The 21,142-nt window shown below is 46.0% G+C and overlaps 2 protein-coding genes across 6 annotated transcripts; one reads left to right on the top strand and one right to left on the bottom strand.

Moving 5' to 3' along the window:
* Positions 1 to 33: 33 nt before the first annotated feature.
* GTF2E2 (general transcription factor IIE subunit 2) lies at positions 34 to 21,142 on the top strand. 4 transcript variants are annotated; one of them, XM_053975402.1, is made up of 8 exons: positions 34 to 84; positions 685 to 851; positions 10,687 to 10,778; positions 11,172 to 11,279; positions 11,845 to 12,027; positions 12,471 to 12,564; positions 19,527 to 19,642; positions 20,288 to 21,142. In XM_053975402.1, the coding sequence occupies exons 2-8, from the start codon at positions 689 to 691 to the stop codon at positions 20,405 to 20,407; spliced, it is 876 nt and encodes a 291-aa protein (XP_053831377.1). In that variant the 5' UTR covers positions 34 to 84; positions 685 to 688; the 3' UTR covers positions 20,408 to 21,142. The 4 variants fall into 4 exon arrangements, with proteins under 4 accessions (XP_053831377.1, XP_053831378.1, XP_053831375.1 ...); XM_053975403.1 differs by lacking the exon at positions 34 to 84 and adding an exon at positions 104 to 292; XM_053975400.1 differs by lacking the exon at positions 34 to 84 and adding an exon at positions 104 to 308.
* Positions 2,822 to 9,486, bottom strand: SMIM18 (small integral membrane protein 18). Of its 2 annotated transcripts, XR_008436712.1 has the most exons (3): positions 8,985 to 9,486; positions 4,670 to 5,446; positions 2,822 to 4,443 (listed from the first exon to the last, which is right to left on the bottom strand). XR_008436712.1 is itself a non-coding variant. In XM_053975404.1 (2 exons), exon 2 carries the CDS (start codon positions 5,399 to 5,401, stop codon positions 5,105 to 5,107), a length of 297 nt encoding a protein of 98 aa, XP_053831379.1. In that variant the 5' UTR covers positions 5,402 to 5,446; positions 8,985 to 9,486; the 3' UTR covers positions 2,822 to 5,104. The 2 variants fall into 2 exon arrangements, 1 of the variants encoding a protein (XP_053831379.1); XM_053975404.1 differs by having other exon boundaries at positions 2,822 to 5,446.

The following is a 21,142-nucleotide window of genomic DNA, read 5'->3' as shown; positions in this document are numbered from 1 at the left end:
TGGCGACGGGCGGGCCGCTTCCGGGGCGGGGCGTGCGGGGGCTGCCGGGAGCGGCATGGCTCGCTAGGCGGCGGCGGCGCGCGGGTGAGCGGGCGGGGGGCCGCCCTGAGGGGACGGGGGCAGCGGCCGCCGTCGGCACCGCGACGGGCAGCGGACAGGGCCACGCGGGGCCGGACACCCCGCTCCCTGCGCGGGTATAGGGGCGGCGAGGCGCCGGCATCCTCCGGCCGGTGGTTTCCGGTCGCCCGCCCGCCGCGGTGCCACTTTGTTCCGTCCTGAAGCTGGCCGTGAGGTGCCTCGTTGGGCGGGTAGCCGGCTCTTCTATCCCTGTTCGGCATTCCCCTTCACACTCCTTAAAGGTTCCGGTAGCGCGGAAGGGAGCTTTACTGCTTTACGCTGTTACTGAAGTGCGTACTGGGGAGAAGGAGGAGCGAACATGGAATAAATTGCTCCCCAGCGATGTGGTCACGGCACCAATCCTGCCGCAGCTCGCGGGGCGTTTGGACAACGCTCCCCGGCCTAGAGTGGGGCTCTTGGCGTGTCCTGTGTAGGGCTGAGTTGGACTCAGTGGTGGGACCCTGTGGCTCCCATCGAGCTGGGCGTATTCCGCGATAAACAGTTGGCTTCTGCTCCTAAATACCTCGGTGACGCCGACACCTTTTTGTCGCCTTTTCCCCGTGGCAGAATCATGGACCCCAGCTTGCTGAGGGAGCGGGAGCTGTTCAAAAAGCGAGCCCTCTCCACGCCGGCCGTAGAGAAACGCCCGGCACTCTCCTCGGACTCCTCTGCTTCCAAGAAGAAGAAGGCCAAGGTAGAACAAGGGGGCTCCTCCAGCTCAAAACAAAACACAGGTGGGTGGAAGTCTCCTGTCCAGCAGCTGCTCGGTGTTTCCTGCTGTTCGCTGTGGTTTATTCGCGTGAGTTTTGCTGGTGGCTCTTGTCGTTCTTTCTCTTCAATTACCACTTTTGTTAAGGAAGTCACTTGCACAGTGTGAAAAACCCATTCCCTGCTGTGCACGTGTGTTGAGCCTCGCCCTGTGGCTCGTTTGGAGGAATCTCTACTGCCAAAATTACTGATGTGAAACTGTGCTTCGGATGTGCTTTTGGAAACTGTGAATTTCAGTGCTTGCTGGGCAGGCAGTGGCAGTGGTGCCGTTCATTTTCCCTGTGTTTGCCGTGTTGGACGGGGCCTGGAGCAGCCTGGTCTAGTGGAAGGTGCCCCCATGGCAGGGGGTTGGAACTGGATGAGCTTTAGGCTCCCTTCCGGCCCAAACCATTCCTGATTCTGTGATTATTTCTGGCAAGAGAGCACCTAAAACATTTCGGTAACTGTAAGTTGGAGGATGTTCGTACCTGAGGCGGATTTTGCCAGGTGCACTTTGTTTGGCTTGCCTGTTGTAATTAGCAGTTGTCCCTATTTCACCTGGGAGCTAAGCTTTGCTCATGAGCACCAGGCATTCCAGGGGTCTCTGCCTGTTTTACTGAGGAGTTGTGGCATTTCCCTGGGGTGGTGGCAACTGATAATGAGTCTCCCAGTATCAAATAAACAGTTAATGAAGCAGCACCAAAAATAGTGGGAGTGTGTGGAAAGTGCAGCACCGGGGAGAGGATTTGCTCTGAAAGCAGTGGCAGTTCTCAAGTGCACTTTTGAGGTCAGATCAAGTGCCAGGAGTTACTAAACCACAAAATACCCTGTTGTGCAAACTCGGTCCACACTCATATTTTGAATAATACCACACATGGCTCTCTCCTAAACTCCAGAAGAAAGAATAGGGCTAAAAACAACAGAGTTTGGGAGGAGTGAAGCATCTTCTGTCCCAGGGGAAGAGTTGGGAATTTGGGTATCTGTCTGCAGCTTCCCAGGCACCAAATAAAGCATCAGCCAGACATTCTAAAATAAATCAAGGGAGGCCAGCTTTCCATCCATCCCTTTTTCACACACTCCAAATAAAACAAAATTCTGCGTGGAATGTCCTAAGCTGCGTCACTGGGGTGAGCAGGGTTTGTTGGGAAGAAGGGATGGGGAGTCAGGAAGAGGGCAGAGGGCACAAATGTGAGCCTGATCTGGAGCATTTGAGCAGATAAAGAAGGTTTCATTTTGTTTCTGTGGTTTTCATGGGCTGAGGGTTTCTTTAAGTGCTTTTGTGGCTGTCAGAGAATCCACTTACACAAACAGGGACCCAGTGTGGCTCTGAGGAGATAAACTTGATCTTTTATGCTGCTGGTTGCGTTCCAGGCAGTACCAGAGAGGTTCCAGGGTTCCTGCAACACTGTCATGCTGCAGAGTCAAAATCCATCGCCTCAAAACCTGCTTTTTATTTCACTTGCCAGATTGGCAGATGCCTGTCAGGATATGTGGGTGTCAGAGACAGGAGGTGGAGTAAAAACCTGATGCCGGGAAATGCCTGTCCCACCGCCCCAAGGAGACAAAAACTAGGGTGGTCAGTCCTTGTTTTGTTGTGCAGTGGCCACAGAGGTGATGGAGGGAGTCACTGTGTTTGTGTATTGGCACTGATAGTCCCTGGGAGTGTAGCGCCTCCCTCACTCTGAGGTTGTGTGACTCAGCGAGCCTGCCCTTGACACGTTTTGGGGGAGGAGAGGTACGGAGATCATGCTAATCTTCAAGAGACTTGCACAGCTAAATCTGGCCTGTCTGTGGAGTCTGCCTCTAAGCTTCCCACTTCTCCTACACTGATTATTATACAGGCATTACTATTGTTATTTCAAGTCATTATTCCAGCAAGTTATTTGAAAAAAGTCAAAGCCGGTTTACTCAGTTCACAGTAGGAAATGGAAAATAAATGAAATGGATCGAATCTGTTTGTTTCATTTTATTAATCAATAGTAAATTGTGGCTATGGTCTTTGTCTTAAGACCTTTGTCTCAGTGGTCTCCACCGACAGTCGTCAAGAGCCAGAATCTTCAGGGGCTGTTCTGTGGGAAAGAATCATCCTGAGTCTTGTCTGGTACTGAGCAAGGGGACACCTTTGCTTTCTGTTCCTTGTGCCCGCACCCATTCCCCTTTGTAGACCTGTGAAATAAAAAGCTGGGATGAGTCCCAAGACTTGTCATTCCATGTGCTTCTCGGGAAGGCATTGCCAGAGCAGCAGAGGCTGGCATGTTGCGCACGCTGCCCTCTTGTGTGCAGCCATGATGGGCGTTTTCTGGGAATGCTGCAAGTGTCCAGAGCGTTTCCTTTTAAGAGAGAGGCAGGATTTAATTCAGTGCATCCCAGTGGCTACTCTGGCCTCTTGAGCAGGATTTCCCAGTCTGATGCTGTTGCACACAGCAGAAGGTGACATGTCATCATTATCTTCATCATACATCTCAGTGTGAGTCCTAAATGATCTTGTACTCAGGGCATTGGCTTACATCAGTTGTGCTTTTGACTTTGAGCTTGAAGCATTCTCTGCACGGGGGACTGGTCCTGGCCAAACTTCACTGTAAGAAGTGCGTCTGAGGAGAACGGTCGTGAGGATTTGTGACTGCAGGAGGGAGTTTGCTTCTCCAGGTGAATCACTGGACTAGCTCTGCTAGTTCTTAGTGCCCTAGGTGTCTTGTGTCTCCATCTCCCCAGCCAGGAGCAGCACGTGTCAATTAGCAAGTCTTCCACTGTGTCCAGATTTTCTGGAGCTTAGTCATGCTCAGCCTGAGAGAGGGATTTGATATATGTAAAAAAAGGGGATCATTACAGGTACTGGCCAAGGTTTTTCCGACATGGATGGACGGTGAGGTCACTTAAATGGCTGTGGCCATTTAGGTGGGTTTTGTTTCCTTCGTGACAGGAATGTTTTCTGGGGGTTAAATAACTTCTCCCACACGTAGCTTTGCTCTGGGACATTTCTGTGGGGGTTCAGGAGTGCGAAGGACTTGCCAGGAGTTACTGATGGCTACGCTGTTGGACACTGTTATTACAGTTGTAATTTGTAACTACAAAACTCGAATGTTCTAAAGAAATCACAGCCACAGCACAGCTAGAGGACTGGTGAGCCAGAAGTGTGAGAGTTCTGTGGTCAGGACATGAGGAAGGGGTGAGTGTGAGCTCTGGGATGTGTCAGCAGGCAGATGAAGTCAAGTGATGCAAGTCAAGTGAAATTCTCTTGTGCAAAGTGCTGGAAGCTGCGCCTGGGCTCGGTGACATCCCCCTCTTCAGTGTGGGAGGTCTGTGGCCCATCTCCCTGCGTTCTTGGCAAGAACTCCACCAGTTCCAGTTTGGCTTTGAAAGTTTGGGATAGGGATGATAGATCCAGTGTGTCCAACTGCCTGTGGTGTTGTGGTTGCCGCAGAAGCGGCAGCCTTGGGGCAGAGAATTGTCCCTGTTCGTTTCCAGCAGGATTTTTGGAAAGGGTCAGATATTCTGAAGGTAATGGGTTATGCAGGTCTCAACACCCAGAAACTGTTGGCCAGACAGCATATGAAGTAAGGGGAGAACAGCTCCCTGGAACTGGAGAAGTGGGGGAAGAAAGGGTCAAACTACCCTTTTAGGAGGACTAGAAGAGACCGTTTTAGGGATACATTTCTTGTTGGCATAGTCTTCCTCCCACCACCCTCTCTTCTAAAAGCAAAAAACCCATAATAAAAAGTGCTGCCAAAGGCTAGAACGCACCCAATCCTCTCCTGCCTGAAGGGTCTCTTGCCATTCAACCCTCCTGCCCCAACTTTTTTCTTACCCCTTGTCTGTCTGTCCTGTCCCTGTGTGGTTGACTCGGTGAGACAACACTGCTGTCTTTGCACTGAATGTGATCAGACTGTTGGACATTTTATAAATGTTTTCTTCAGTTAAGCAACACAGTTTTATGCATGTTAGGCAGCATTTGTTCGGTCAGGTAGACAAAATTCTATGCTCGTCACTCAATATAAACAGCAAAAGTTCATCTAAAACCAGGAATCTTTTTCCCTTCCATAACACTGCAATAGATTGTCTTTCTGCTAAGCACTTGGAAAGCCTTTGCCAATTATTCCACCTGACATCCAGAGATAAAACTGCCACCGTGGATATTTAAGTCCAAAAGCAAAAAGCACACGATTTGCTCGTTCGTAAGGTACAAGAGGCTTCATTGGAGGTGTCAAACCAAGTTCTCCAAGTGCAGGTGCTCAGTGTAACCCTACACCACCTCTGTGTCACGCTTCCTGAAGCTGTTCATCATTGCTCTGACCGGATTGGGCTCGTTCTCCAAGTCTTTCACAGTTTTGTTTTTCACGCAGCAGCAGCAGTCCAGCAGCTCATACAGGAAAGCCAACACCACCAGAGAAACTACAGTGAAGATGAATATGATCAGGATAACAAAGCAGGCAGTGTTCCAGTTGTCATGGAAAGGGTAAATTTTTTGCACTTGGAAGCCCAGATACTGGGAAATGGATGTAGTAGTCTCATTCCAGTGGGTGCTGTTGAGGGTTGCCATTCTTGCAGAGCTGTCTGAGTATGCTCACTGGCACAGATTTGGGAGCTGAAACACAAAAACAAAGCTGTTGAGGACTTTGTCAATCAAGGACAGGCTGTGATATTTACCACGAAATGGAACTACTTAAACCCAGAGTAAGTGCTCAAAGTTTCTACAAACACGGATTGTTGCATACTCATATTTGCTCACCAAAATATCAAACTCCAGATGTGTAAGTTTGTGATAGGACCAGAAGATTTATTTTGGCAGTATCTGGTTCATGCAGGCATCATGTCGTGTAAGTGATTCAGGAATGAGAGTGCTTTCCTTCTTTATTTCAATTATATGCACAAGCAGAAAGCTTACAAACTAGATTTTCAAGGTGTGCAGTGGTTTCAACCACCTGTCCATCATCAGTCTTGAGGCTGCCACTTGTGTGGTGTGAAAGGCCTTATTATTTTGGAATTGCCTGTCAGCACAGACTTGTTCACCTGCAAAACTCTGGACTTCAGGAGGGCAGATTTCCTGACCTGTTCATTCCCCTGCTCTAGCACTGCTGAGTAGTTTGTGCTGGAGAAACTGGGCTGCCCAGATGACACTGGGAGCATTTGGAAATCTTGTTTTGTGGTGCTGTAGTCATTGGGGTGGATAACAAGGAAAGCCCAACTCTTTCTGAGGAGTTCTTATTTTCAACTCTGCCTAACCCTGGGTTGGCACCCGGCAGAGGAAGAGGCTGCTCTGTGGTGTGGGGGTGATGAAACAAGAAGTTGACTCCAGCAAATGTCCCTTTGTTCTATAATGTAATAAAAAATTGTCCAAGGAGCTACAGTAACTTCTGGTTATCTGCTGTGGCCGTAGGATGTCATCATAACCTTTGAATCCCTCAGGCAATTTAAAACTGGGTGTGGGAGGAGGAGCTCAAGTCAGGTCTCCATATTTCCTTGAGGAAATAGCAAGGAGGTTTTAGGTGGAACATGGTGGTGATGGTGTCTGCGAAAGCTGTCTGAGCACCTGTCCTTATTTCTGTGAAATTATTAAAGAAAAGGACGTGGCAAAAACCAGGATCATGCTGCCAAACCAGCTTGTGATCTATGTCTTATTTTTATTGTTCTAATATTAAACATTTTGTTCTTTATCCTTCTGTCTTCAATGGATTAAAATTGAAACGAAAGAGCTTTGTTGTTGGGAAGGTCCCTGGCATTAGTGTTCTGTACAGACATTTACTGGAGCAGTTGCAGTAACTTACTGTTTTTCCCTCTGTTAAGCCTGTAGCTGAGTACACAAATTAGTAATTGAATATACAGTGTATGACTGAGATGGATGGGATTAATTAAATTGTTGGTGTTTTTTTTTTCCTTTAAACAAAAGTTTACAGAGCAAATCCAAGCTAAAAATACTCCTGTCTTGAGTCAGGTCCTGGCTTCAAGAGAGTGGCTTGATTTGATCACAGTCTGGGAAGGAAACTCAGCCAACCTGTTATGGGGCTACAAGTCATGGAGGTTTTTGAAGGGATGGCTTGAAGACTTATTTCAAAATAATCCATGAGAGAAAGAGAGAGGGGGGAGCTGAATAAAGGGATTTGGAGTCTCCTTTGAGGAGTAATTAAAATAAGCAGGATTTAATTGTGTATTTTAAGTGGCAAGAGGATACCTTTGGGAAAGAAAGAAGTTTTGTTTTGAACTTTGTAAACAAATTTCTAGGACCGAGGGTTTTGTTGGAATCTGTTACATGTAAGTTTGCTCTCTCTCTAAACACCAGGCACAAAACCAGACTGTTTCTGCGATGCAAAATTTAGTAATTTTTGGTGTTTTTTTTTTCATTTATATTGCTCAAAGTGATCAAGACCTGGGGCCGCTGGAGGGATTGGTCAGATCTGCACAGTGTAGCCAGGACCCTTTGCCAGCACAGCTCTCTGCCAAGGCAGTAGCTCTGTTCCCAAGAGGAGAGGAGCATCTTGGGCAGGCTAGAGCTGTGCTGGCAGCATGGCACGGTGCAGCAGCCATTCCCTCCCCACTCCACAGCCATTCCCTCCCCACTCCACAGCCATTCCTTCCCACTCCACAGCCATTCCTTCCCACTCCACAGGCTCCATCAGGGCAGCCATTCCCTCCCCACTCCACAGCCATTCCCTCCCCACTCCACAAACTCCATCAGGGCAGCCATTCCCTTCCCACTCCACAGCCATTCCCTCCCCACTCCACAAACTCCATCAGGGCAGCCATTCCCTTCCCACTCCACAGCCAGCCCCTTCCCACTCCACAGGCTCCATCAGGGCAGCCATTCCCTCCCCACTCCACAGCCATTCCCTTCCCACTCCACAGGCTCCATCAGGGCAGCCATTCCCTCCCCACTCCACAGCCATTCCCTTCCCACTCCACAGCCATTCCCTTCCCACTCCACAGGCTCTATCAGGGCAGCCAGCCCCTTCCCACTCCACAGCCATTCCCTCCCCACTCCACTGCCATCAATAGGGCAGCGATTTGCACAGTGGAGAGACGTTTGTCTTTTTGCCAGGAGGTGGAATTTAATGCTCCTTGAGGAGGAGGAGGATGATCTCCTTTGATTTGAATGGGGTGAGGCAGATAAAGATCAGCTACTCTTTGCTGTAATTATTGAAATACGAGACTGAGGTAGCTGTTGCTGACTGCTCAGAATTAAAACAGCACTAATGAGGTTAGTGTCCTTGAAAGCTGTCAAAAATGGGCTGGTTTCCTGCAGTTTTACTTATTTTGTAACGGCACAGGTCAGATTCATATCATCAGCCAGTCTGATTTACAATCAAGCCAGCAGTTGTATGTATCCAAAATGCAGTGAGTTAAATATTTAATGCACTAGGTTTTAATTTGAAAGCATTAGCATCTTTGGGCACTGCGGAGGAGCAGCTTTATTTGGAATCATATTCATGGAGTAGAGGGAAATGACTGGCAGAAAATCCTTTTAATGCAGCACTGAGGCAGCCCTGTTTAAGAAAGCACTGAGCAGGCATCTCGGGGTAAAAGCATTTACAAATCTCAGGTGCATTCTAAGCCAGCTGTTTGCCTTGTATCGATGGCTGCCCCAGTGTTTCCAAAGGTAACAGCAGGCAGAGGGATTTTCTCACTACCCACTGTATACCACATTTCTGGAAGAGGTTTCTTCTCCACACACACAGATCTCTTTTAGGCAGCCTAATTTACGGAATACCCCCTGGGAGGTAACATTGCTCACATTTCAGCTGGAGCTGTCTTTGTTTTAAGGAAAACCCGTTCGCTGTCATTTCTGTGAAATCACATAGAATCAATCACAAGGAACGTGAGGCTGCAGGAAAGCAGCCACCTCCCCTGTAAGGATGAAATCCATTTTGTTTACTGAATCTTGGCTTGTTGTGGTAGCTCTGCTGTAAGATGGAGTGGTCATCAATTTTCCATTAGTGCACAGATGGTGAAAGTGCTTGTCTGATCGTGCAAGACAAGCTCCTCTGCGTTCGGCGGGATAAACCCTGCTCAGCCTAGAGAAAAATCATTCTGATTCCAAGAAGCTTTTACAGGTTCTCAGCTTACAGGCATATTTTCTTTCAGTAATCAAGATAAACCTCAGAGAATGTTATAAAATGATACACACCTACCTCTTGTGTGAAAGGATGCTGAGAGAGCGCCGTTCTGGTCCCTTTTTTTAGTGCAGCCTATGGCACAGCTAAGATGGAGCTTTCCTTCCATTGGCCAGAGCACGATGCTGCTGACAACTTCCTTTGTGCTCATTTGCATCGAGCCCTCAACCCCAGGAGTAAATCATTCATAAATGTGACTCTTACTGTCTGCAGTGAGAAGCAAACGCCTCCCTGTTCTTGTTTTTTGGGATGGGATGAGCTCGTTAGCAGGGGAGGCGCGTTGGCCACGACCCCGCTCTGCTTTGTGCTGGGATCAGCCATCAAACCATGACGCTTGAAGTGTTAATATCTGCAGATTCCCAGCCTCACCGTGTGGTTAGATTTTCTTGTCATGGACTGTAGCAGGCTGCAAGCAGGCAGATTAAACCAGATAATCTTCCTGATTCAACTGACAGAACAAAAACATGATAAGTCATCTTAACTGTTTGTTGTACCTCTGAATTTATTTTGGTCACTTCAGAACCCTCATTGCATCTATGATTTTTCTATTTATTTATAAAATGTCCTACACAGACATTAATTTTTAATCTTAAAAGGGAACCCTGTAGGGGAAAATCCCTAAGGGGCACATCTTCAGGGGGAGCTGGTTTTTGATTTTCCTTCTTTCAATTTAGTAACCAGAATAAAATATTCTTCTGTAGCTGGAGTTACACTGATTCTTCTATGTTAATTTTAGAATTGTTGTGCTGTGTAAAGCCTTTAAGACGATGTCATGTAACAGCTTCATGGTTCTGTTCTTTTATCTTGCTTCACTGATTTTTCCATGGAAATAATAGGGGCTCTGTATCTCTGAGATAACTGTTGTCCTGTCAGATGTGCTTAGAAATCACCAGAGGATTAAACAATCCCCACGGTGACAAAAGAGATGGTGTTCTTTTTCTGGAGTAGCTGAAATTCCAGAAAACTGTTGCCATTGGGTTTGAGCAGTGTTGTGCTGGTAATGAGCCTGTGGCTTGTGATAGTGGTTTGTGGATATTTGTGCTTAATGCGCTGTGCTAAGAACTGACAGGCTAATGAAGTGGCCATTAACAACCTTGCAAGAGCTTTGGAAACAAAATGATAGCAAACCTCATGATAAAGACAACCAGAGTTGACAACAGAGGGGGTTCTGAGTTGTTGTTCCAGAGATGCAACACACCAGGCTGAATTAGATTGCATTTGTATGGCTCTGTGTAATAAATTCTCCACTAGAGCTGAAAAAATCACAGCCTTCCTTTACCTGCTGTGTAACCACTGAGTGCCTTTGGGGAAGAAGGGAAGCTTTGTGCCCCCATCTCAGCAGCAGGAAGGTATTGGTGGTGCAAATACAGTGCATTATTTCAGCGTGGATTCATGTAGTGTAAATGATTATGGGATGTTAAGCCACCAAATCAAACATGTTCTCATGTGGCAGTAACTCTGCGGTCACTTGCTGCTTCCTTAGCTTTTTATTTGTGGAGTTCTGGTCAGAAATGTTCCACAGCTGTGTCCTCTGACTCTCTGGGTCTGGATCAAGATGTGTGCAAGGACTCACCTGAGGGTGGCTGCCTCTGCCACTCCTGTTTCTGTCCACAGCTGTTGATTCAAAAGCTGCTGGAAGTAGAGGGAGAACGTGATGGAGCCGAGAGCCAACAGGAAGCTATCAAAGCACCCTCTAATTGTTTGTTTTCTTTCTTTGTAGATCACAGCAATGGATCATTTAACTTGAAAGCCCTTTCAGGAGGCTCTGGCTACAAGTTTGGAGTCCTTGCTAAAATAGTGAATTATATGAAGGTATGGTGTTTTGGTATAAAATAATACTGTTTTTAAATGCTTTAATTATTTCTTGTCCTGTGGTAGCTGAAAAATGCTGAATGTTTCAACCTCTGAAGTTCTTTTACTGCAACAGAATTTCAGGAAACTGCTTGTTAAATTCAAAGTGCTGTCAGTAAATGAAATTGTCAGCATATTGTTCCATAACTGAAATCCTGATTATCCCAGCTCACTTTACAACCAAGATAATGGGGGTTTATTTGCAGGAATTTCTAGATCCTGTCAATTTTTGGGATTCATGGGCTAGTGATCAAAAGAAAGTGTCATTTGTTTCCAATCTTAGTTACTTTTTGGTGATTGAGTGGCTGAATGAAGTGAGTACAGAGCTGTAAGAGATCCTGTTTGCTTTTCCAGACCCGGCACCAGCGCGGTGATACACATCCCTTAACCCTGGAGGAGATACTGGATGAAACACAGCATTTAGATATTGGACTCAAACAGAAACAATGGTTAATGAGCGAGGTAAAGGAAACACACGTTCAGATTTTCATTAAAGAATTCTGAAAAACCCGAATTGTACACATTTATGAAATCATTAAATATGTAATCCCTCCTTCAAGAAACTACTAAGTGGGACTGTAACACTCCTTGCTGGCAGCACTAATATTCTGGGGAAGAGAAACTTCTGCTCTGGTAGTGTTGGTTGTGAGGGAAGCTTGACTTTGCTGAAGTCTTCCAAAAGCTAGCTCCAGGTTTCTTCCATAATGAACCAGAATATCAGAATGGAATGGAGAAGCTCCTCCCAAGAAGCGTATATAAAATTATCGCTGAGCTTTTGCCAGATGAGAAAAGGTAAACAAATACCCTGCAGCACCAAAGTTGGGTCCCTTCTCTGTTGGAGGTGCTCTGTGTCGTGGTGAGTTATGCCTAGGCTGGTGATCTAGGATCCAAGGACTTAGAATCTGTTTAGACTCAAACCTCCAGCCTGGCAGCTGTAACGTGTGGTTCATGTGCTCAAAAGCACACCAGAAAAAAGTAGTAAGTGTCTGCAGTGTTTCAAGGTTTGAAATTTCTGTCCCTGTTACAGGCTCTAGTCAACAATCCGAAAATAGAAGTTGTGGATGGGAAGTATGCCTTCAAACCCAAGTACAACTTGAAAGACAAAAAGGCTCTGCTCAGGCTCTTGGACAAGCATGACCAGCGAGGGCTGGGAGGAATCCTTCTGGAAGACATCGAGGAAGGGCTGCCCAATGCACAGAAAGCCATAAAGGTGAGGAACACGGGTCTGCAGTTCAGCTGTTCACTTCTCAGAGGGAAGAGAGACGCTAAGAGTTTTCTCATGAGCTGTTTCTGTTCTTTTCAGAAGCCATTTCAGCAGATCTGATATTGTGGCCTTTTCTGTATTTCATCATTTATGTTCAGATTTGCCCTGATGTCTCAGCACAGTTCTCAGAGCTCTTTCTCACAAAAGACTCCTGATCTCCCACATTCCAACTGCAGACATTTAGTTCAGCTTTCACACCTTGACCTCAGTCCTCTGAATCTCATTTTTGATTTATTAGTGTACTCATGTGTTTCATGGCCAGTTACTTTGCAGCTTCTCCAGTTTGTTGTTGCTTTTTGTAGCACGAGGTCTGGCTCTGTTGGAGTTGGAGACCTTCAGCTTGGAAACGAAGTGATTTTGAGTTGTTGTTTTGCATTTGTTTTTTTGAGGCTTTAGGGGACCAGATCATCTTTGTTAATCGCCCTGATAAGAAGAAAATTCTTTTCTACAACGACAAGAGCTGTCACTTTGCTGTGGATGAAGGTAGGTGTTGTTTTACCTGGGTCTCCATGACATCTGAATTCATCTTAAGTACTTTTGTGTATAAGCAGCCTTCATGTAGAGCAGTCTTTTAGGTTGATAATGAAATATTAGGTGTGTCCAGATGTGAGTGCAGTGTTTATATTAACATGAGGCTAACGAGACCGGTGAGTGAGTCCAGTGGTAATATCCTCTGCTTTATGATGGCTACATTGGAACATGGCACCAGGAATCCAAGAGTTGTCTTCAAGAGCAGTGGTACAGAAGAGACTAAGAACCACCTCACTGTGAATGAAATGGCAGCTAACATTTTGCTGCTTAAGGGGAAGCCAAAAAAACCCCAAAATAATGATTTGTGGGTGCAAGATTTTTGTTGAGTTTTTTCCCTGTTTATTAACCCTGTGCCTTTTATTGGAGAATGCAGAAAGAAGCCATAAATGGAACAGAAGGAGAAAGCACAGAGGGATGAGATGTGAGCAAAATTCTTGAGAAGGGGGTGGTTACAACTGGGAGGAGAGCACAGATCTGGGGCCGTGCTGCTGCCCAGGGCTGGAGTGGATTTGGGGCTTCACAAGTTCAGCATGTTTGCTGTCACAAATAGTGGTAAAATCTTCTGGTGCCGTTTTATGCACAGAAATCAATTACAGAAATCAGGGTGTGTTCCAGTAATGACATAAATGCCAACATCAGGTGTCTGTAAATGCAGAAAAGGGTAAGGCAGTCTGTGTCAGAAGATCTTATTTTGAATGACTCAGTGACACTGAACACTTTCTTTTTTTAATGTATTGTTCCTGTAACATGACACATAAAGCCATTGCATCGCACAGCATCACATTATGTATGGTAAAAAAAAGAGTTTTGGTACAATTTTGAACTGCTCTACTTACAGGACCACAGGAGGATGCATAAAGATTTTTCTTTCTTTGCCTACCTCCAAGGAAATCTTTACTTCCAATAGAATTTAGCAACTGAAGATGTATATCTTTAACTGTTATGTACTGAGAGTACACACTTGTAATCTCAGTAATAATAGTTTTGTTCCACAAAGGTGATTAAATAGAGGTGACATCTACAGCAAATACAAAAATATCTCAAAAGGTTGAGGTGAATTTCTTTATAAACAATAATTTCTATCATTTCTTGGTAGCAGCAGTGAAACTGTATGCAAAATGCAGAATGGATTCACTGGGGAATTTCTGACTTCCAAATGTTTAGGAGTTTACTCAGTGCTCTTGCAGTAACTTTTGAGACAGAGCTTTTTAAGTTTTAGCCACTGGTTGTACCATAGTCGTGTTGCTAAATGAATGTTTTTCCTTGTGCAATTTTTTCCAGATAGCAGGAACCCAGCCATACTAAAAGAGTTATCAGAGGGAGGTCTCTACCCTGTTGCTATTAGCTTGTAATAACTCCAGGGTTAGCTGTGAAATTTCATAACAGCCTATTTTGTTAAGATGTAGACAGAGGCATCAGGCAGCCAGGATAAATCCCGGGCTCCTCTTACACAAGACATGTTGTAGCACACGCGTGATGAGCAAGCAATGCAAGCTATTGCTGCCAGAGGGAGGAAGAGGTTAAAAAGCCCCTTAAAAACGCCTGGCCTCCTGCTGGAGGAAGGCATTTAAGCCTGCAATGTGTGTCCTGAAGGGATCCTATGTGCAGTGTTTGTAGTTCAAGGTGGCTCTGCTTCCTTTTATCCGCAGGTGGCAGCAGCTTCCCATCGGAGCCAGAAGTGATGTTTTGTTGTTGCTCTGTTCCTGCTGGTTTTGGTTTTCCTTTTGATGCTTTGTTCTGAGAGGGGGCAAGAATATTTTCTCCTTTGTGAATATAGTGATCCACCTGCATATGGCAGGATGCTGGAAGCATCCCTGAGTAGGTTCACTCACTCACTGCAGCTGGAGCAGGTCCTTTTTCCAACTGTGTTACCCTGTGATGAAGGAAACCCATCCTTCCCGAGCAGCTTTGCTTTAGGATTCTTTCCAGAGCAGCAGAAGGGTGTCTCTTAGGGAGTCACTGGCAGAATTGTCTGTGCACAGGACGAGTTATGACACGTCTCTGCCTTAGCAATGCTACTGCAGCTCATTATCTCTGGCAACGTTAAAGTGAAGTTTTTTAAAAGACTGCAAAATAAGCCTTGAAGTGTTGGCAGACTCTTTGATCTAGCAGCCGATGACAGTTCAAAATATGTTTCTAGTTTAATGTTTATCCTCAGAAATAAGGTCTCTGTGCTCCTCAGTGCACGGTGCTGCCGTATGGCATCCCAGTTCAGAACGTGTGTTGGCTGAGGGTGATAGCCTTGAAAAGTCGGGTGTCCTCTCCCACTGCTGCCTCAGCTCCATCAGCAGAGAAAGAGGAGCTGCCAGGGCAATTTGGAGTTCTCTGCCTGGAGTAATGGGAGGACCTCCTTTCTGGCAGTGCCTGCCTCTCTGCCCTTGATGGCTGAACAAGCTTTTCTTTCTCCCCCTGTGAAAATAAATCCCAATGTATCGCAGCAACGGAGCGCTGCCTATATATCGTGATCTCAAGGGTACTGGAGAGGGTTTTAGCAGTAAGGAACGGCTTTTGTTCTTCCTTTTATGTGATTAGCCGAGGAAGGTTCAGATTGCATGTGTTCCTTCTGGACTTCCTGGCTAATTAATCTACTGTCAGTGGTGTGGAGCTGAAAGTGTTTATAAAAGCAGGGCCAGATTTCAGGTGCTTCAGCCAAGTCAAGTGCTGCCTTTTTGTGCTGGGGCGAAGCACTTTGCATGTGAACAAGGCTTTCACCCCTGTGCTGAATGCTGAAAGGCCAGTTTGATTGCCTAACTGCTAGAGATGGTATCTTCCCCAGCTGAATGCACTATAGGAAGTATTTTCTTGCTGAAAAATTCGGATACTTAATTATTTTAATAATTAAATTTTAAAATTCTTCCTAAGCCTTTGAAGGGCTTTAGAGAACTGCCAAAGCTTCTTAAATTTAATGCTGTAAAAACTGCTTGGGATCAGTGCTGATTTACAGCTGTGGTGGTCCAGGGACAACACAGATTTAGTATCAAGCACCTTTTCCTCCTGGTATAAATCCAGTGCTGCATTCCGTGGGACTGTTAGGACTGTAGTTTCTTCCCTTCTACACTGTTATTGTCTGGTTTTGTCCTTTGCTCAGCTTTTGGCTTGGCTCACTGAGGATTTTTAAGCTGTTTTTAATCTCTGGCAGATTTTATTACCTGCGTGATGTATCAGTTTATCTCCACAACCATCTCAACCTTTCTGCAAGAGCAGGTGAGGCAGACAGAAGTGCTGGATAAGCCTCTCCAAAGTCACCAGGCAGTCATTTACCCATGACTTCATTCCCCAAATGTAAGCATTTATAGAAAGGAAGTGTGTTAGAGTATAATCACTCAGGGAATGTCAGTGCAAATTGTTTTCATCTATGAGGCACCTCGTGATGCTGTAAAATCAAGGTAACTGTGCCTCCTTACCCCTTGGGTGTTTCAGAGAGAGAAGGTGTCTGCAAAATCTTTGTTATGCTGCCCTCTGCTTTAGCTCTGTGTTGGTTCCTGCTGGTCAGAGCTCATTGTTTTGAGTTTTGACTTCATGTTGCTGGAGATGTCAGCAAACATCTAAACTGGCTTTTCACCAGCTCCTGGTCTCATTTCCTCCTCTCAGTACTCGAAAGACCAGAATTTAGCTCTCTGGAGGAGCAAGGAAGCAGCCCGTGAGTAGTGTTGATTCTGTCCAGTTTCCTGAGTTAACATGTTTTAGTGTTCAGATTTCACGATATTGTGTATAGGATTTGTTCATGACACTTGCCTCGGTACTGGGATCACAGCTTTCTGCCTCTTCTCAGGAAGATCTGCATTGGAATCAGCACTTGAAAGCTCTGTAAAAAAATGCAAATCTCGGTGAGGGTTCAAAGCACCTGCATGGCTTTGACCAGAAGCTCCTGGGAGATTTCTCCCCTGGGGATTTTTTCTGGGCTCTGTCTTGTGAAAGCAGCCTAAGGCTGCAGAGATTGTCAGCTTGCCCGAGTGCGGCCTGCTGCGGTCAGGTGAAGCCTTGCTGTCTTTTTATCCTCCTGCAGCCGTTTTACTTTCATTCTGGCTGATGGATAAAATAATTTGGTGGCTCTGAGAAACGAGTCTCACCTTTCCTGTGCTGTGATGGTGTCAAGATCCCTCAGCAGTGAACAAGACACGGAACGGGAAAACTGAATGTGCTCTGTCATCAGGCTGCAGGCACCGCAGGAATGCACACATCCCAACCTGTTCTCCATGGCTGGCTGGAGCAGGCCAGCATGTGGGGAGCCTCCTGCTCCAGCCATCCCCTGGCACTCCTCACACCAGCACTGAGCTCCTTGTGGCCTGTGGAAGGAAGACCTTGTGAAAAATGGATCCGGTGTATTGAAGCCTGCCGCTGCTGTCTGCTCTTCAGACACACGGCAAAGGCACTTCTGATTCTTCTCAAGGAAACCAGGAAAAATCTTTCCCTATGTCAGGTCAAGGCTGTATTTCCTGAGGTGCAGAAGTACCACAGCTACAAATGCAGATGGTTGTTTCTTGAGAGCTGTAGTTATTGCCAGCTTTTCCCACAGGTTCTCATATTTCAGAGAGGATGTCACAATAATTTAGAGAGTGTATTCCCAAGGTCTAAACTTTCCCTGGCTGATAGGGGCATAGTCCTTGGAGACTTAAAAGCCTGACAGGTAATGTGTAAATGGTTCAGTGCCAGCCATCCAGCTGCTCTCTTTCTTCAGACCTTGCATTTAGCCCAGTGTCTGGTGTTACACCAAGTCGGTTTTGTGATGAGATGACGGATGGATCTCCCTTTCCTTTTAGAAGACACACCAAGTGCAGACAGCTCATATGCACTGAAGGGTGGCAGCTCCCTGTGCTTCTCCACCTTTATCCTGTACTTTTAGTTCCAAACCAGTCCTTCAATAGGGAGTGTTTCCATGTTGTTGTGACTCCCTCTTTCCTGGGCAGAGAAGTATTTTAAAGCCCTACATGGAGCTCCTGCATGGGAAGGAGATTCTTTTGCACTTACTGCAATCAAAGCAGTAGTGCTGAAAGCAGCCTGATTTATGGAGGAGTTTTTAAATGGAGTTGCAGAATATGATATGGTGACTCTGGTGGGGCCAATTAGTGGATTAAATTGTCTGTATGTAAAGTCCATTCTAGCTGTGCAGTTTTGGATCTTGGTGCCTGTTCCATTTGTATTTCTTGGCCGCGTTTAAAAGGTGGATGTGAAGCTGGAGTGATGTTATAACCATGGCACTACAAGAAATGCAGACCACTGTAGTTAGATATTAACTGTGATCTGCACTTCTGTACATGCTGATCCCTGAAGAGCTGACCATTTATTTTCTAGTGTTTAATTTTTCACTTCTGTTCCCCAGAAGAATGTAGACCGGTTTAACCTTAAGCACCTATCCTCAGCTTTCATTTTTTTTTGCACCAGGGTGTTTTTGTCCATATATCCTGAACTCTAATGATGAGACACATTTGTTTGCAGCAGGATATTATAAATAAGAGGACAAACCTTCTCCACCTGCTGCAGCTAGATGAGGTGAGGGATGATCTGTGATAGCAGGCATCACCAACTATGCTGAAAGCCTGGAAACCCCCTCAAAATGGATGAGCAGGTGGAGAATGTCTTGACTACAGTGTCAGTCCTTGCATTAAGGGATGTGCACACTGATCCCAGGGTGCTGCATAGCCTCCGTGAAAAACAGGCTGTGAGCTATCTCCCTGTAACCAAACGTGGTGTTTTGACAGGTTTTGGTTCTCTTCAAAACCACTGCATTACCAAAAACAAACACTGTTCTTCACTGGTGAAATTCCTTTCTTTTTGTTTCCTGGAAAGCTGAGGCAGTCTCTTACTGTTGGCAACAGGAAGAAGGGGAACGCCTGAGACTCGAAGCATGCATTTGCATAGAAAAACAAGGTGCTTTAGGTAGGGAATAGTTCCAAGGGCAGGAACCAGATTGGTTTTGTACACTCCCACTTGGTTGCAGTGTGCCCAGAGCCGGGATACCTGTGGCAAACGGGCACTGGAGCGTCTCATCCCCAGCTGCACGGGACAGATCCTTAAGCATGCAGAGGTTGTGGTTGTTTTGACAACTGTATACTAAATTTATCTGGAAATAAAAGGAAAAATTGAGTCTTGCCTTGCTATGTGTGCCTCGTGTTTTATTTATAGTTTGTTAGCCAGACCTGCTGACAGGATGTATCTTAACTCCCTGCCTGGGGAATGAAGGGAGGTAGGATCGTACCAGCCGCTGCCTGGAGAAGGCATTCCAGAGGCTCTGTGAAACTTTACGTGAGGCAGAAAGTGTGCAGGCAGATGGCAGCTGCTCTAATTAAGACTTACTGTCTCTGTATGTTTCCCTGCTGCTGTGGTTTTTAAGGTGTCTCCCTTCTTTTTAACACCAGAGGAATTTTAGTACTTTGTTATCTGTAGAGCATGGTATGGATCATATTGCAGCGATACAGGAGCTCAGAGCCGCTGAAGTAAATGTCTTGAACCTTCAGTAAATTAGGCCAAGGGATGACGAGTCCCTACAAGTCAGTGGCAGCTGAAGATGTGTAAATGAAGTTGCCATTTATGGTTAGTGATCGCCCTTCATCAGGATCTGTGAAACTCATTCACAGCCTACGAGGCTCTGGAGATCCCAGGCAAAAAGAGCAAATAAACACGAAAAGCACAGGTTGCCTCCGGGTGCTCCTGATGCTCGAGTGTCGTTTAGCTTGAGGCTGTTTTGTTGTTGTTTTGTTGGTTGGAGTTTCATCTTTTCAGGTTTTGGGTGGTTTTGGCAGTGCATCAGCATTTGGAGCGGGTGAAGGCTGTGCTGAGCGAGTGCCTGCTGGCGGTGACAGACTGACGTGCCAGAATGTTTGAGTGTTTGAAATCGAGTCTCTCTCCTTCCCTTCCTGTGGGGTCTTTGCCCAGGGTTTGCTCACTGGGATATAAAACCGAGTTTGTCGTTTCAGAATTCCAGAAGCTGTGGAGGAGCATTCCTGTGGATTCTATGGATGAGGAGAAGATAGAAGAGTATCTGAAACGACAGGGTATTTCTTCCATGCAAGAAACTGGACCAAAGAAAATAGTAAGACATACAAATTATAGATATTCCTAGGAAATCCCTCCCTTCCTGATCCCGCAGTCTTAATTCCAAAATGTGTTGGTGAGCCTATGCATGGCTTTGTGGAGCTTGGGGGAGCATGACCAGTGTTAAAAACTGGAAAAAACAAGTGCTGCAGCCAGCAGTCAGTGATTTTTATGACTTGTTAGAGTCAGTGTAATTAATCCGAGCAGCATCAAAGGAGGGCAAACTCCAGGAATCCCCGTGAGCTCCACAGAGGAAGGTTCTGCTTGAAGCTGCACAATACATCACAAGTAGTAGTATCTTGGGAGGGAGGTGGGGAGGGTTTAACTTTTCTGCTAAACAGATTTGAAGTCCTGATGGGACTGTGGACAGACCTGTGGGACATGTACGTGCTTCTGTAGCTGCACTTAAGAGTGCCAGCTTTACTACTGTGCCTGGGATGCTGTGGCTCTGCTCTGTCCCAGGGTCATCTCCCTGCCTGGATTAGATTTGGATGCTGTTGCTTCTCCAGGAACCAGCACTTCCCTTCCCTCCCCACCCCGGGTTCTGGCAGAGCTCATCTTTCACAGCAGTGGTGACCAGCAGATGTCACACATCAGGTCAGATGTCACAGATCTTCTGAGTCCTGTTTGTTTCTTCTTGCAGGCTCCCATTCCGAGGAGGAAGAAACCTGCTTCTCAGAAGAAACGTCGGTTTAAGACTCACAATGACCACTTGGTTGGGGTATTAAAAGATTACTCTGATGTGGTTCCTGGCAAGCAGTGAGCGGTTGAATTTTGGAGCAAACGCGCGTTTCTAGACGGGCTTTCTGCTGCTGGGGCTCGGTGTCTGCTCACACAAGGACTGACTGTATATAATAATGTGATGTGTTTCCCCCACCCCAGCAAGTGCCGAGGTGAAACAGGTCAGTTTAAGAGCAAGTATGAGCTACTGAATTTAGAGGTTAATTTAATTAGCTAATGGGAGACGTGTCTTTGAGTAAGAGGTTCTCACTAGTTGCCAGTTGGCATAGCGTGATAAATGGTGCTCAGCATGTAATGCAGGAATTCCTGCTCAGTGCTTAACTCTGCTTTTACATTGCTTAATGGGTATTTACCTGGAATTATTTACAAGGGGCTTTCTAGTGGGGTTGAATACAGCATTTGTTTTACCTATTTCAGGAAAACCTTTTCCTAAAATCACTGCAGGCAAAGTTTCTTTCACAGTCAAATACACCCACGGTTTGTATGCTTCTTCCTTGCCACGGGACTTAGCTTTACTGAAAGGTGGTGATATCTGAGACTCAAACTCAGAAAAGCCCGCTCCTGAAATCCCAGCAGGCTGTGGGATGCAGCCAGAGCTTCCTAATAGTAATTAGGAATTGCCCTCGGCGATGTCTCCTCACTGTTGTGGGTACAAGTGTGTTGCACGTTCTGCTCTGTGCACAGGAGGGAAATAAAACGACGGTGTAATACTGAAGTGTTTTTTTTTCTTTTAAGTAATAAATTTACAATGTAGGTT

This window comes from Vidua macroura, chromosome 4, assembly GCF_024509145.1.
Source record: "Vidua macroura isolate BioBank_ID:100142 chromosome 4, ASM2450914v1, whole genome shotgun sequence".
NCBI lineage: Eukaryota > Metazoa > Chordata > Aves > Passeriformes > Viduidae > Vidua > Vidua macroura.
The sequence above is the reverse complement of the archived record's forward strand: the minus strand, read 5'-3'. Positions and strand labels throughout refer to the sequence as shown.

Bases quoted from the DNA above. Each gene is read 5' to 3' on its own strand.
- GTF2E2 (XM_053975402.1), top strand. From the start codon at position 689: ATGGACCCCAGCTTGCTGAGGGAGCGGGAGCTGTTCAAAAAGCGAGCC. The intron at 12,028-12,470 runs GTGAGGAACACG...TGTTTTTTTGAG, and splicing joins ATGCACAGAAAGCCATAAAG to GCTTTAGGGGACCAGATCAT. The intron at 12,565-19,526 runs GTAGGTGTTGTT...TTGTCGTTTCAG, and splicing joins TCACTTTGCTGTGGATGAAG to AATTCCAGAAGCTGTGGAGG.
- SMIM18 (XM_053975404.1), bottom strand. From the start codon at position 5,401: ATGGCAACCCTCAACAGCACCCACTGGAATGAGACTACTACATCCATT.